This window comes from Oenanthe melanoleuca, chromosome 4 (genome assembly GCF_029582105.1).
Source record: "Oenanthe melanoleuca isolate GR-GAL-2019-014 chromosome 4, OMel1.0, whole genome shotgun sequence".
NCBI classification, from domain to species: Eukaryota; Metazoa; Chordata; class Aves; order Passeriformes; family Muscicapidae; genus Oenanthe; species Oenanthe melanoleuca.
Genome location: NC_079337.1, coordinates 66,687,987 through 66,703,594, shown reverse-complemented (window position 1 = coordinate 66,703,594; position 15,608 = coordinate 66,687,987). Strand labels below are relative to the sequence as shown.

The window sequence follows — 15,608 nt, the reverse complement described above, 5'->3', positions numbered from 1 at the left end:
ACTGTCCCAGGGTGTTCCAACCTGTCCTTGGACATTTCCAGGGATCCAGGGGCAGCCACAGCTGCTCTGGGCACCCAGAACCTCACCAGAAGGCCTGGGAAGAATTTTTTCCTAATATCTACTCTAAACTTGCACTCCAGATGTGGCTGGTGCAATCTCTGCATGCCTGTGTGTCAAGTAACTGAGAGTGTCCTCTCCTGACTTGCTTCTATCATTAATTCTTCCAAGTGGGAAAGATCATCCTTGTGAAATTGCAAAATAAGTCTTAGAGAAATAAGCAAGAGCAGATAATTTTCAGGTTTTTCTTCTTCCCTCCTTGATCCCCTACAACCCTTGTTTTAAAAATCAGACACAGCAGCAATTCACAGCAACAACAAATTTTAGACAGGTTTGTGCATGTATTTGGTACAAACAAACAAAAATATGTGCATTCTGTTTCATAGAGCTTACATCAATCTGGCAGAACCTGAAACACAAAACAGGAATACTCCGGCTAATAAATACATCTGGGGATGAAAAATAAAAATCTATGCATAAAAAAATTCCAATGTTCTGCTAAAGAAAATGTACACTTATATACACACTGTAAACAATAGTAATGCAACCCAGCTGCAGCCCAGCTCAGGCTGGCAGGGACCTTCCTTCCCTCCTGGACTTGGGAGAGCCCAGTGACACAAAAACTCATTTTCCACCCTCAACTCTTGGTTCCTTGAAGCAGCAAGGTCTGACAATGCAATTGTGGCATGAGGTGGGACCTGATGGATAACTGAGGTGCAGGGGCTTTGGGAAATGGCTGGAAAATCTGCTGGAACAGGGTTGTTCCCTCAGCTGCTCACACCCCTGTGGATCCAGGGAAATCCATGGGATTGGACTGAATTTTACCTCCTGAAAGTCTGAGCCCCTTTTTCCAAACTTGGGAGAGTTTGGAAATGAAGGGATTCAAGGAGAAATGCTCAATTTCAGACACTCAGGTCATATTTCATACAGGATTTTCCTCCCTCCCTGCCAGCAAAGCCAGCCCTGTCTCCCCTAAGTGAAGCTCTGCACGAGAAGCTGAGTTCAGTCCTGGCTCTGTTCTGGTCAAGATGCCAAATGAAAGCAGGGTGAAAACCAAGCATTTTGCCTGAATGCAGCACAGCAGAGCTCAAGGCTTTCCTACAGCACCTTCCAGGGCATCTCTTGGGGCCAGATCAAACACAGCCAGAATTTGGGCATTCATGTGTGTGTGTGTGGTTAAACAGACTTTATTTTCTCCCTTGGAGGTCTGTAAAGACTTGAGATGGAGAGACAGCAAACCTCCAGACTAATCCTTTTTTCCTTCTCAAAAAGCTTTCAAGGGGGCTGGAGGCTGTAAATATAAATATTTCAATACTTGGGAAAAAAACCCAAACTATATTAAAAAGATCAGGGAGAAGTATAAGCAGTAATACCAGCTCATTTATGGGAATGCACTGCTTGCCAGCATTTGTTAAATCTTCATTTATAGAGGGATGTTTGCCCATTTGTAGGAGAATGCCTGGTATTTTGGGAATGACAGATTTATATAAACTCAGTGAAGTGGGTGTGTCTGTCTGTCTGTCTGCTCAGGGATGCCCTCATGGACTTCTCTGCCACCTCCCCAGTGCCTCCCATCCCAAAAAACACCCAGGAAACCAGTGGCAGCTGCAGTCCTCACACTACAAAATGACTTTAGCTGTCATTTTTTTGTGTCACCCCACCATCACTGTAAGGTCTCACTTCCCTTCAAAGCCAAATAAACAGGGGAAAAAAAATGTATTCCCCTGGGGTGTTGGGAAATTCCTGCTTTGGAAGGGCAGAGCTGCCAACCTCAGGCTGGTTTTGCAGATGCTGGAGAACATGAGGTGGGTGTGAGTCTGAGTTCAGTGTAAGTGCTGGGATTTGCTGCTGGGAGGAAAATATCTGGACAAAATCTGCTGGTATTTGTTCAATAATTGGTCCAGTTTGTCCTGCATCAAGTAAAGGGTGTTGAGACAGGGCCAACTCCAGGTATCTTGTCTCAATCACTGCACAAAAGAGTAAAAAAATTTAAAAAGTCCAACTTCCCTCCTGTTTTGTTTTCCTTTAAAGGAAATCAGAACATCAGAAAGAAAGGTGAAATTCTCCTTGCTGGAGAGCCTTTCGTCCTCCTTTGGCATCACCCTTAGAGGGATGAGCTGGATGTGCTGCAGGCACTTCCATGAAAGGCTCCTCATGGGTTGGAGGAGCAGTTTCCACCCAGCACACCTTCAGTGCCACGTTTCCACCCCTCAGGACTTCACATTCCTGTTCATTAATTCCTGGCCTGAGGAACTTCACCTCAGATCCATCCTCTGCCTCATCACCTACGTGTCTCCTGCTCATGGCTTAACCTGGTGGTCGCTCCTTGGGGCTCATTATCTGAAATCTGACTAAACCACTCTGAATTTTCAACCCAGTGACCATTTCCTGAGCTGCCTGCTCAAGGTGGGTCTGCCATGGCTTCAGCTCCTTGAGTTTCCAGGAGGAAGCTGTGGTCCCCTCCAGAGGGATGCTCACACTCTGGAACTGAGAGCAGGGAAAAATCCCACTTGAATTGTCATTACTTTTGACACAACCAAGGCAATTGTTGGCTGCCACCAAAAGTTTGATGCATCAAGCATGTGGGAAGTCCCTTGGGAGAAGGATCATGAGTGTGACCCTGACTGGGAGAAGATCCCTCTGCTTGAGGGAGCTCCAACTGCACCTCAGCTCCACTTCAGCCTGGACTCTGTGGGCAGTGGAAATGCAAACTTCCAAATCAGCCACCCATCTTTCCTGAGCCACAGCCACATCACAGAATCATAAAGGCTGGAAAAGACCTCTTGGATCATGGAATCCAACCATTAACCCAGCACCACCCCACCCACCATTAAACCATCTCCTCAAGTGCCACATTCACGTCTCTTTTGGGCACTTCCAGGGATGGTGACTCCACTACTGCCCTGGGAAGCCTGGTGCACCCTTTGACTGAAGAAATTCTTCCTAATATCCAGCTTAAATCTTCCCTGGCACAACTTGAGGCCATTTTCTGTAGTCCTGAGTGAAGCCCCTGGGATGCATTTTTATCCTGCTTTTTTATTGAGAAAAACAACGAGAGCAAAGAAGGGGACAGGAAAGTTTGGGGATGACTGACACCAAAAGGAGCTGGTTTCTCTGTGTGTCACAGATGGATGTTCACTAAAGCAAGGTGGGTTGCAAGTGTTTCACTGGAAAGTGAAATGCAAAATGCTTCACAGGGTGGAATTAGAGGAGAGAGACCTGCACACCCCTTGGCAGCAGTGCACACATCTGGAATACTCCTCTGGCCTAAAACCAGGTGATGTGGAAGGGCCAAGGTTGTGGCCACTGCAGAGATGATGGCTGAGAGCTGGGATCCCCCCACCTTGCTTGGGAATGCCCCACTCTGCTCTCCCTCCAAAGCCAAGGCCTCGTCTGGATATCCTGGATATTGCCAGGACCTACAAGCTCCCAACCCACCCCCATGATGGATCACTGCTTGGCAGTGTCCTTCCTGGATGCTGCCTCTGGATGGAAACATGACCACATGTACTAAGGCAGGGTTGGCAACTTTTGGGATTCAATCTTTCCACTAGATTTCACTGTGGTGTTTTTAAGGCAAAGGAGACATCCTGGTTTCCCTTAATTGCACAGCTTCTTCCAAAGCCAAAGACAGCCATCCACCAGAGGAGACAGCTCTTGCCCTAAGGTCACATCCACACCTTCTCCTCCTGCTGTGGGTTGTTAGAATGGGACATGCCATCAGCTCTAATTCGAGGAACCCAAAATCCCGCAGAAGGGGCTGAGCTCCACGTGGGGGATGCTTGGATAACCTTTGGGCAGCTGCATTTAATACCTGATTGCTGCTTCCAGCCCGCCTGACAGACCCACAGCTGGTATCCCTCCATGTTTCTGCTGGATGCCTCTAAAGAAACCACCAACAGCTGCCCCAGAGGCTTCAAATATCTGTTTCTCTCAGCCCACAGCAGTCTGTTAAGTCATGGGTCTGGTAGTCGATGGTTTCTGTGAAATCATGAGGGATCCCGATGGAGACAGACTCCACCTCTGTCTTGTAGGTGGCTGTCACCCCCCCTTTGCTGGAGCCACCCCTGATTTTGTTAGAAAGGCTGTTCATCTTCTCCTTCAGCTGGGTGGACGCTGGTTTCTGGAAGGGCGAGAGCATTTTCCAGCCCTTGAAGCTGAGCGTTCGCCTCTTGCCGGCTCTCTCCTGGAAGGAGGAGTTGAAGATGAAGGAGCTGTTGAGGGTGTTAATCCTGGGCCGTAGGTCGGAGTCAGAGTCCTGCACGGAGCTGTTGATGGAGGCCCCTCTCCAGTGGTGCTCGTAGACCCTCCAGAGGGGCCGGCGCCGCCGGCGGCACTGGCACCTGAGCAGGCGGATGAAGGCGCGCTTGAACTCCTTGCTGGAGCACGGGTAGATGATGGGGTTCACGCAGCTGTTGAAGTAGCCCAGCCAGAAGATGATCTTGAAGACGATTTCCGAGGGCTTGAGGGACGGGAAGAAAGAGCCTTGGGAGAGATTGGAAAGAAATGTGGTTAGAGGGGCGGGAACACAACTGGGAGCAGAACTGTGAGCGCGGCTCAGCTTGTCACAACCGACAGCGATGTGTCAGCCATGGCAGGCCACAAGCCTTGGCAAGAGTAAGCAGGATCTTGATGTAAGGGTCAGTCTGAAGTTTCCCTGATCTGCCTCGTGTCCAAGATCAGAGACTGAGACCCCAGTGTGGGAGTCTTTGTGTCGGGATGGACGGTCCTCAGGACAAAACTCACGTGCTCTGTATGAGCTGGTGTTACAGCTGCAGTTTATTGCAAGGGTGTGGGTGTACAGAGCCCTGCTAAGGGCTGCCAGCCCCAGCCCAGAGTAGGACAAAGAGAAAATGAGGGGAAGAGAAAGAAGTAAGAAAATAAGAGGGTGAGGGAGTGAGGGAGGAGGTAAGAGAGGGGTGGTAGCAGTAAGAGTGAGAGAGAGGGAGCAAAGGGGTAAGAGAGAGTAAGAGAGCGATTTCCCATTTACAATACAATAAATCTTCTTCTATGATGAATATTCTAATTTCCACTAACCAATCTAACACAAGATACAAATTCTATAGCATACAGCCTATAAAAATCCTTACATTACCATAGTGTGTTATATTTTATACTCTAAAAACTACTCTTTGGACCCCAGCAAAGTCTTCTCTGACCTTTGGACTTGCTCTCCAGCAGAAGACATTGTTCTACCAAGAGGGGATTACTTTTAGCTGGCCATTCTATTGTCTTCTAGTTATTCAGTAACTGAGGTTTGGTATCTCAAAAGCGGCTTTCATTTCAATCTCGTTCATGCTTTCCCTATTCTCAGAATCTAAACATTCATATTTGTAAGTTCTTCCTGGTTCATCCTTCCCAACACCCCAGGACCCCACTGCTCCCTCTGACCCGAGTCCTGGCCTGGCTGAGGTGGGTGCTTGCCAAGGGGCTGTTCTGCAGGGTGTGCTGTGCTGTCATGGTGCGCTGCCTTCGAGCAGGTACGGGCTGGGAGAGCTGCACCTGCCTCTCAGAGCCACGGCCTCTGCACACAGCAGGCCATACATCTCCCCACCTTTTGGCCAGAGGCCACTCACCTTGGAAAAGGACTATACAAAGTGACTTTCTGAGGAGACTTTGAGATCTCTTTCTCCCCATGGACAGAAGACACGTCTATCGGCTGAAGACCAGGAGGATTCATCCCATCTGTTGGTTGCTATTATCCCCCTCCTTCTCTCTTTCTCCCTCTCCTTTTACTTCGTTTCCTTTATCTCTCTTTCCTCTATCACAAAACTGAGTTGTTGGCACTCAATAAAGTGCATTGCTGTTTGCTGCTGAATAAAACTTGAGTGCCTTCTGTTTGTCTTTTGCCCCCTGGGGTCAAACGAACCATCACGACTCCGGCTCGGGTTGAGCGGGTTGTGACACTTGAAGAAGGAATGTAAGAGACAAGAAAGTACAAGGTGCTTAGTGTGCAGTTTTATGGGGAATCACACAAAGTACTGCATGTACCTGGTTCATTTAAAGTGAGGCACAGATTGAGCAATGTTATTTAGTTATGAGTCAGCCTGGTTACATGAATTGGTGTGCTATTTTTAGCAACAGCTAATAAAGTATATAAACTTTGCTTTGTGTATCAATAAATGGCCTCATGGCTCAAGGCAAGACCCCATCTCTTCATTAGCACCACTGTCAATAGGAAGTATGGGAGGAGCTCACAGCTGGTCTGTGATCCAGAGAGGGTTAATGAATAGGGGTTAGTTCTGAAATTAATCTTAAGGCCATTGAGAAGAGACTGAGAAGGAGAAGAAGATAAGCAAGAAAAAACCTGCAGCTGGGAAAAGTCTTTGTAGAAAAGTTTTGTGAAAAACAGGTGGAGATGGTTTTACGCCAATGAAGGTTATGTTGATTTATTTTAACCAATGAATCAAGTGTAAACTTTGTAGAGGGTATAAAAGACAAGGTGCTGTAGTAATAAACAGAAATGAGCCTTCTGAAATGTTCCTATGTTGTGTCTGGCCCAATAGTGACAAGGAAGTGGCAGAGTGAGGGGATAAGGGTGGTGGTCAGTCCGGGCTGGAAGAGGTGAGATGTGTAGGACAGGCTGATGGTGTGGTGGTGGTGAGACCCTGGAATATTTTTCCCAGATAAATTGTGTCTCCTCACCCCTGGAACTCTCCAAGGTAGGATTGGTTTTGGCTTGGAGCAATCCATCCTACTGGAATGAGACTTTCAGGTAATTTACTGCCTCCAAACTTACAGACTTCAGCACAAAAACCATGGCCACAGCCCTGTCACCTGCACTGAGAGAGCAGCAACACCCCTTCACCTCCTCCTCTCGTGTATTTTGGCTCATCAGGGTCACACATCTCTGTTCAGGTTCTGTGGTGATGCTAAGTGGGGCTGTTAAAGTGGGCTCAGATAATATCCACTGCCCCAAAGCTTGTCCTTGATACTTTAAAACACTTTTGTCCACCCAGTACCTTTAGCAGTTTCCCAGTGATTTTCTCCATTAAAAAGCTGGAGATATATATTTTTTTTTGAGCCAGAAGATGTCAGTGTTGCTCCCACATGGCCTCAGAACAGCATTCCCCACTTGGATCTGAAATAACTTTCTGACTCAGCCTTAATTTCTCTTAATTTTAGCTCCAAATGACAAATCCTGCCGCCATGTGACTGAGCGTTAATTTGTATTTTAGTAAATAACATTAAATCCAGATATCATTATTATTTTCCCCTGCGCTCCTGAGCCTGGTGTCAAAACAGTAAAACAGGTGCCAGGAGCCAAAAATTCGTGACTGACACTCCATAAAAGCTCCCTGGGCTGTCTGCTGGAGGAAAACCACCCTCCAGGAAACTGAGAGAACTGGTTCCATCAAAGCTTTTGTACACCCATCCCGAAAAAGTGGAGAAATTCCAGCCAGACTCAACATTAGGTACGTGGGCAGCTCCATCAGGGGGATGTGGGAGAAGACAGACAGGTCCCAGTGTTTTGTGGTGGTTGGGTGGGATGTATTTAAAGCAGTTAAATATCTGCTGAATGCTGAAGGAATGAGCAGCTGCTGCTGGTGCAGCCGGTGGCTTTGAGTGGAGCAATGATCATGGAATCATGGAATGGTTTGGAGTGGAGGGGATCTGAAAGATGATCTCATCCCAAACCCCCTGCCATGGCAGGGACACCTTCCACTGTCCCAGGGTGCTCCAAGCCCCGTCCAAACTGGCCTTGGACACTTCCAGAGGCAGCCACAGCTGTGCCAGAGCCTCCCCACCCTCACAGGTTTATTCCTTCCCAAAATCCCATCTAACCCTGCCCTCTGGCAGTCTGAAGCCATTCCCCTTGTCCTGTCACTCCATGCCCCCATACATTGTCCCTCTCCACCTTCCCTGTCATCTCCCTTAACACAGGGGTCAGTTTTGTAGAGGCAATGACCCCACCTTGGTTGCTTTAGGTTAAATGAGTTTATTCTCTTGGAGACAGATTTACAGGCTGGCTCTGGGCTGCTGGAATCACCAGTTTTGACTTTAACCCCATCAGAAACACCTCCCCAAGTGACAGCCAGGAGCTTTGAACCCCCCAGTGGTGCTGGGGCCATCCCCCTTCACCCATCTCCAATCTTCATCCCACCATGGCTTTCACCATCCCCCCTTTTCCCAGTGCCCCCAGCCCACCCCCTGGACCTACAGGAACCGTGGATGAGTCAAGAAATGGGACTTAGGAAGGTGAAAGACTTCATCAAACATGCAATGCTGCTTATTCCCTTGTCAGGGAGAGCTTTCCTGCCTCAGTTTCCCCACAGAGGAAGGGTTAATCACCATGAGCTCCCCACAGTGCTGCTCTGAACCCTGTTTGCAGCATGCTCTGGGCTTTCAGAGGAGCTGCAGCTCTGTGGAGCATTTTTTAGCTTCAAGGGAGAGGAAAAGAAAACAAAAAGCTATGGTAACAAAGCAAATAAAAGAAGGGTCTCTTTTTAAATTCAACTGGTAATTACTGCTTGAGCCAGGCTACTTAAGAGATTGGTGCTTGCCTAAACAGCCTGATGGTTGCTAAAATAATAACTTCTCTCTGGTGTTTAGCAGTTCAGGGCACAATGCAGTTTCTGTACTACGTGCTTTGTCTTTTGCATCCAGATAGAAAACACAAACTGAAAAGGAAAAGAAGCTATGAATTCTCTGAATTTCAACTCTGGCTGGTTTTCTCCCAGTGAGAACCTTGTGTACATATGAAGACAAGGGGCCCATTGCCATCCTCATTTCCATGCAAATAAGGGTGCCCCTTGGAAGGGACGTGTCCTGAGTGCATCCACAGTTTCCTCATTTCCTCGCCCTGGGGTGAACAGAACTGGGCAGGGAGTCCCCAGAGCAGCTCCTCTGCACAAGCTGGAGCATCAGAATCTTCTGCTGGGCACTGGGAAGCTGCACATAAAAGGCTTTGAGGGGTCTTTTTTAGGGAATGTGTAAAAAAAATCGAAGAAATCAGCTCTTGCTTTCATATACTGAAATATGCAACAACACTTTGAGGATTCTTGGGCTGGGCTTTGCAACATTTCCTATATAAATAAGTGAAAGTCAGTACTGAGTGATGGACACTTGAAGAGCTCAGGAAACACAGCAGGATGTGTCCAAGGTCTAGAAATAGAGAATGTGAGTAAAAGATCAGGAATAGCAACACAGAGTGATGCACCAGCACTTCTGTTATCTCTGTGTAAGAGCAATTTTTGGTGATCTGGCCCCAGAAGCATCAAGGCCAGTACAGGGCAACATCAAAGAACAGGAAATATGATTTTTGTAGGATCTGTGTCACAATCCAACAGGAAACTAAAAATCAGCCCTCTGGGCACCTCTCCTGGGCATCCAGCTCAGCACCTCATGGGGTGAGGGAGGAGATGGTGACATCCACCTTAGGGACATCCATCAGAATTTATAATAATAAAATTAATAAATTTATTGTAAATAGATATATTATGATAAATAAATTATAAATTATAAATAAATAAATGATGGTGTCTCAACGGTCTGTTTGGGGTCTTTATTCCTTCCATCATTTTATAAAAGATCATCCCACATCTTGCAAAATCTGAATCTGAGAGCTGGGTTAGGGCAAGGGCTGTCAGTCCTGTTGTAACCCTAAATAATAATCTTCAGGACCATTCAGAAATTCAGAAAGCTGCAGGTGAGCTGAGGAAAAGCCTGTTTGCACCTTGTAAAGTGACTGAAGTTACAGACTAAACATGATCTGAAGACTGAACTTCAGATTTTTGGTGATGCAAAAGTCGTGCCAATAAAGCATGTGAGCATACATTTAAAAAAAAAAAAATTTATTACTTGTTAATGTCATCCTGCTCATATTTGGGGAAAACCAGGCAGGTAAAAATCTCTGGAGCCATGGGCATGCTTCCCAAAACTGTGACTCTCCCTGGTGGATGGCAGTGGATGCAATCTGCCCTCCATGTATCCAAACACATATCCCATTATTTTTAGGTTGTTTGAGCTAACACAATCTCATGATCTTTCCTTGCCTGCCCTTCTCCACCCTGCCCTCCCTGTGACTCACTGGAAGGTGATATCACTTGGATTGTTTGGAGAGTTGCTGGTCCCAGTGTTCAGCGCTCAAAAAAATAAAGCAAAACAAGAAAAAAAAAGAAAAAAAAGGGACAAATGCACCAATGCAAATGGAGCCAGTCCAAACTAAATTCGGGCCCTGGCTCCCAGTGTACAGCCAGAATTCATGAGCAGGCTTAGCTGGCAAGGGCATCTTTGTTCTAAAAGGTCCCTGCTTTGCAGCATGTCCTGAGCAGTCCATGGGACAGGAATGGGAGCAGGTGGGAAAACAAAGGGACAAAGTCATGTCCCAGTGCTGCCCCAGCTTGGAAATGCAAGATACAGCAGCACTGCTCAGCACTGATGAAGGTGCTGCTGTCACTTGGTGTGGGCTTTGCAAAAAAGCAGCTTTTGGAGAGCTGGATCAGAGGTGTCACCACAGGAGAGGAAGGGGAAACCTGCCACAGGAGGTGGCAGTGAACAGCTAAGAAGAGGCCATGGTTCATCCCACAGCAGGCTGCTCAGCTGTGGATGTCCCTGCAAGCAGCAGGTAAAAACTGATTGGCCAAACTCATGGAAAATCTATTAAAAGAGAAAATTACCAATGTGTGAAGCACTCTGTTTCTGAGTTAGGAAGCTCCAGAAATCCATTTGTAGGATTAAGATGTGGTGGGGACAGCTGTGCCACCACCTGAGCTTCTCCTGGATGTGGCCTCAGAGGTCCAGGAGGGGACTGAGCATGGCCCTGGGAGGTGTCAGAGCAGCAAGTCAAACGAACTGCAGCTGGTAGAGAAAAAGCCCTGGCACAGGAGCTACCACAGCTGCTCACTGTGGGTCCTCCTGGCCAAAGGAAGCCAAAGAATCATGGAATGATTTTGGTTTGGGTTGGGAGGGATCATAAAGCCCATTTCATTCCACACCTGACACTATCCCAGGCTGTTCCAAACTCCATCCAGCCTGGCCTTGGGCACTTCCAGGGATCCAGGGCAGCCACAGCTTCTCTGGCACCCTGTGCCAGGCTCCTCACCACCCTCAAATTCAAAAACCTTTTCCTTGTATCCAACCTGATTTGGACCTCACTCTCTTCCTTCTTTTTTTTCCGACTCTCACAAAGTAAATTAATTAAATCTGCTCCAAAATAATCATGAGCTGCCCCTTTCTGCTCAAGACCCAGCCTACATCTCTCCTTGCCAGCTCCTTCCCAGGCCCCAGGATGGACAAGCTCCCTGTTACAGCTGCCAAGCTGTGGGAGAACAGGCTGGATTTCAGCAAGGGCTTCTCCCAGTGTGTGGGGCTCAGATCCTGGTCCTTCCTGACCTCCTCCTCCCTTCTCCATGAAGCACCTCCACCGGGTGTCTGTGGGCAAGGCAGGGTCCCTAGAGGGTTAACACCTCCTTGGAGTGCTCAGGGAGTTCACTGCCCTCCCAGGGTGGACCCAAGAGCTGCTTGGCCTGGGGAGGAGCACAGCGTGTTCACAGCCACTGCAGCCTTTCCCTGGAGGACGATGGCATTGGGATGTCTTGGTGCAATTCCTCAGGCCTGTCAGCCCTCCAGCCAACCCCATAAACAATGTCACAGATAAGCAGCAGCTTCCCCATGAAAGCCCCAGTGAGCTGCCTGCGTGTCTCTCTGCTGCCTGTGTGTCCAAATTCTGGCCCCAAGAGAGGCAGGGAGGAGCCACCACTGCCCCTGACCACTGCTGACCTTCTGGCCAGTGTTTTGTCCCAGGTCAGGGTTGGAGAGATGCTCCTGGAGAGCCCCTGGCCATGCCAAAGCCTGTGGTGGGCTGGGTGGGTCCTGGTGGGGAGGGAGGGAAGCTTTAGGTGGGATGGAAATCTGAAACTTTTGTCTGGCTGTGATGGGGAAATTCCAAAGGGAGGAGAAACCAGTTAAGGCTCTGAAAAACATCAACACTCCCAAGCAGGATCTCGAATTTGAGGTCTGAGTGTGGTTTGTGAGCCAGCAAGAGGAGGGTAATGAATCAGAGCCTTGTTCTGGCCATTCACTGTCAAATTCACGGCCCCCAAACCTGTCTCCCAATATTTAGAAGTATGGTCCTAGTGATGCCCCCAAAACTTTTCTCTAAAGTGCTGCACATCAATAGAACTTTAACCAAAATTGCCCTTTATTCCTCTCAAGTATTGGAGATCTTCTCAGAGTAACCCTGGGAATTTGGACCACTGGTGTGAGTAATTGATGTGAGGATGTTTATGAGGCATCAAATTTCCTGCAAAGTGTGGCTCTTGTGGAATCACCTGAGTTCAGGCCCCTGGGCAGGTCCTGGGGCTCCTCCTACAGTGGCTCAGAGGGCAGGTTTTGTGGTGAGAGGGGAGGAATCCACCTCATCCTGAGTGTAAGCCACACCAGGGCTCATGGCTGGACTGAGTCCTGGCCCATGGGCAGCCACATCACAGGCATCCAAGGTTATTCCTGATGGATTCCCCCCTGAATGTCACCATCATCTGGTGGTCTGATGCTCTCTGAGAAGCTGCCAAAGCTTCTCATGCTCACCAGTTTATCTGCGCAGGACAGGACCTTGATCATGGGAAGAATTTCACCAGTGGAAGGTGAAGTGAAAAGCCACACAGGTTCATCTACACTGTTCTCTGGCAGAAACCTTACAAGTAATTTCAAGAATTGTGAATACTGCTAATTTACTGTGGTCCAGCCAGACCCCTCCAGATGAATTTGTCCAGGGAAGGATTTATCCAAAAACATAAGGAATTGCCTCTGCAGCCCCCCAGCAGGTTCTGCTCCCTTAACCACCTCCAGATGCCCTGGTGCCACATCACAGGGCATGGAATGCAAAACTTCTGCTCCACACTGCAGATCCAGGCTGGAGGGCTGCCACACAGCACCCTGCTCTGCCAGACATCCCCAGCTTCACAGGGCAGGAACTGTGTGTAGGGACACTGCATGGGGCACAGGACAGGCTTTGGGCAAGATCTTGGCAAGTATTTACTCTGCTCTCCTCTGCTCTACAGCTCTTGCTCCAGGGGCTTGAGATCATAAACTTTTTTTCCCCCTCTTTTATTTATTTATTTTTTTTCTTTTGACAGTATAGCTGCTCTTAATTAGTTTGATTCCTGAGCAAGTTGTAGCTAAACTTGTAAATTGCTGGATATTGTTGGGAATGTGTTTTTGTGATATGATAAATATCACATCAGACAGGTGAGAGGGCACAAAGAAGGTTTGATCATACAGTCAGGGAATGGTTTGGGTTGGAAGGGACCTGAAAGATCATTTAAGTTCCATTCCCTGCCATGGGCAGGGACACCTTCCACCATCCCAGGTTGCTCCAAGCCCTGTCCAACCTGGCCTTGGGCACTTCCAGGGATCCAGGGGCAGCCACAGCTTCTCTGGGCACCTGTGCCAGGATCTCACCACCCTTACAGGGAACAATTTTTTTTTAATACCTAATTTAAACCTACTATCTTTCAATGTGAATTCATCTCCCTTTTCCTGCCACTCCTTGATTTTGTGAATAGTCTCTCTCCATCTTTCTCATATGCTCCCTTCATGGGCTGGAAAGCCACTATTAACTCACTCCTGAGCCTTCTCTTTTCCAGGCTGAATAATCCAAATACTTTTATATCCCATTTTTCTTGGAAGGGCACTGACCATTTTTCTGGGAACTCACAGCTGAAATCATCATCATCAAATCCCCAGAAGGTCATTCCATCCATTGCACCCTCATTCCAAAGACCTGGATGTCCCATGCACAAAACCTTCTTGCCCTGCAAGGAATACACCACATTCTGTCTGTCATGAGGGATCTCTAAAGAAGAAAGTCACATTTTAAACAAAGAAATAACTCAGGAATTGTGCCCTGCAACTGCAGAAGGGTTGATATCAAGGTCTGTAAGGAGAAATTGCACCTGCAGCACACAGTGGATACCACCCAAAGGAGCCCTGAGTGTGCATTTTCCTGGCTGGATTTCTCCAAGGTTTTCCACATGGTTTTCTACAGCCTCCTGGAGAAACTGATGCACTTTGGTGTGGAGAAAAAAAAAAAAAAAAAAGCTTCTTCCCAAATAGGCAACTTGTCACCAGTGGGATCAATATCACTCCCAACACTGTTTAATATCTCCATTAGTGATCTGGGTGATGGGATCAGGTGTGTCCTGGTGAATTTTCCTGATGACACCAAGCAGAATGGGGAAGTGGACACTTCAGGAGCAGGGACCACCCTGCAGGGAGATCTGCACCAACATGAGCATCACCAGCAGAGATGAAGAAGGAATTGTGCCACTCTATTAATTGTGTTCAGTTTTGATCCCCACCAGACAAAAAAGATGTGGGCAGGCTGGAGAGGGTCCAGAGAGTGGCCAGGAAGATGATCCAAGCTGGGAAGCTGCCATGTGATGAAAAGCTGAGAGAACTGAGCTTGCTAAGTTCTGGAGAAAAGAAGGAGGAGGGGGAGGTTTTATCACTGTGTAGCTACAAAGAAATTGTGAATCCCTTTTTACAAGGAGTCACTTGGAAAAGATGAGGGGTCATGGGTACAAGTTATTCCTGGGGATATTCCTATTGCACACAATTTTTCACCATGACAACAATCAGCCATCAGAATAATTTACCCAGGGAAGTGGTGGATTCCACTTTTAAGGTTCAGCTGGATGAAATGCTGGACCATCTCGTGCAAATTGTGCTTTGGCCAAGAAAAGCTGGGCCAGATGGGCCTTCAGGTTCCTTCTAACCTGGTATTCTGTGATTCCATGAGTTTTTCCTGCTTCTTGATTTTTAACAGGAGTTCTGTGGACTCTTCTCAGGCAGGACCAGGCAGAGGAAAAGGAGAAGAATTCTGAAACCAGACCTGGGCTTGGATACTGCAAACCAAACTGTAATAAATTTTTTAAATGGTTAAGGCATTGCTTTCATGACAGAATCACAGAATGGTTTGGGTTGGAAGGGACCTTGAAGACCATCTGATTCCAACTCATACCCTCAAATCATGCTGCCCATTAACCCATTTCAACACTGCCCTGGAACAGACTTTGCAGCTGCTTGGTTTATCCTCCAAGAAGAAGGTCTGGGCAGCAGATTCAGGACACAGTGCTGAATAAAGCATGGTCAACAGGAAGATGGGCTTTGAAATTAATCACAAAATTAAAAGGAAGACAGAGATGTAGGCGTTTGACATCTGACTTTTAGTACAGACTCCCTTAAAGGTAATATTTTTGGAGTGGTTTTTATGCTTGGGAAAGATATATGTGTGTCCAACTGCCTGTTCCTTGATTCACAAATAATAGCCTGACTCCAGCCCCAGAGGGGACCTTAAAACAAATCTTAGAATCATGAGACTCAGCAAAAGGACATAAATAAAATTAGGAAAAAGACAAGATTGACCAGTCTGGCAAATCCAAAGGGAGCTATCAGGAAGGTTCTTATTTACCAGATACAAATAAAATAATAATAAAAAAAGAGTCTCCTGAGAGAAGGAAAAAGTCAGGGCAACTGAGCTGCATGTCAAGAGCTCTTGTCCTGCTGCCTGAGCAGGAAGGGGGCTGGAATCCAGTGCTGATGTTGGAGTG

General features: G+C 47.5%; 1 protein-coding gene across 1 annotated transcript in view; it reads right to left on the bottom strand.

The window, feature by feature from the left end:
- Positions 1-377: 377 nt before the first annotated feature.
- Positions 378-15,608, bottom strand: part of ADRA1D (adrenoceptor alpha 1D) — a 42,264-nt gene continuing 27,033 nt past the window's right edge. Inside the window, exon 2 of the mRNA XM_056490773.1 lies at positions 378-4,542. Coding sequence (XP_056346748.1) covers positions 3,974-4,542 — 569 coding nt within the window. The 3' untranslated portion in view covers positions 378-3,973. The remainder of the gene's footprint in view (positions 4,543-15,608) is intronic.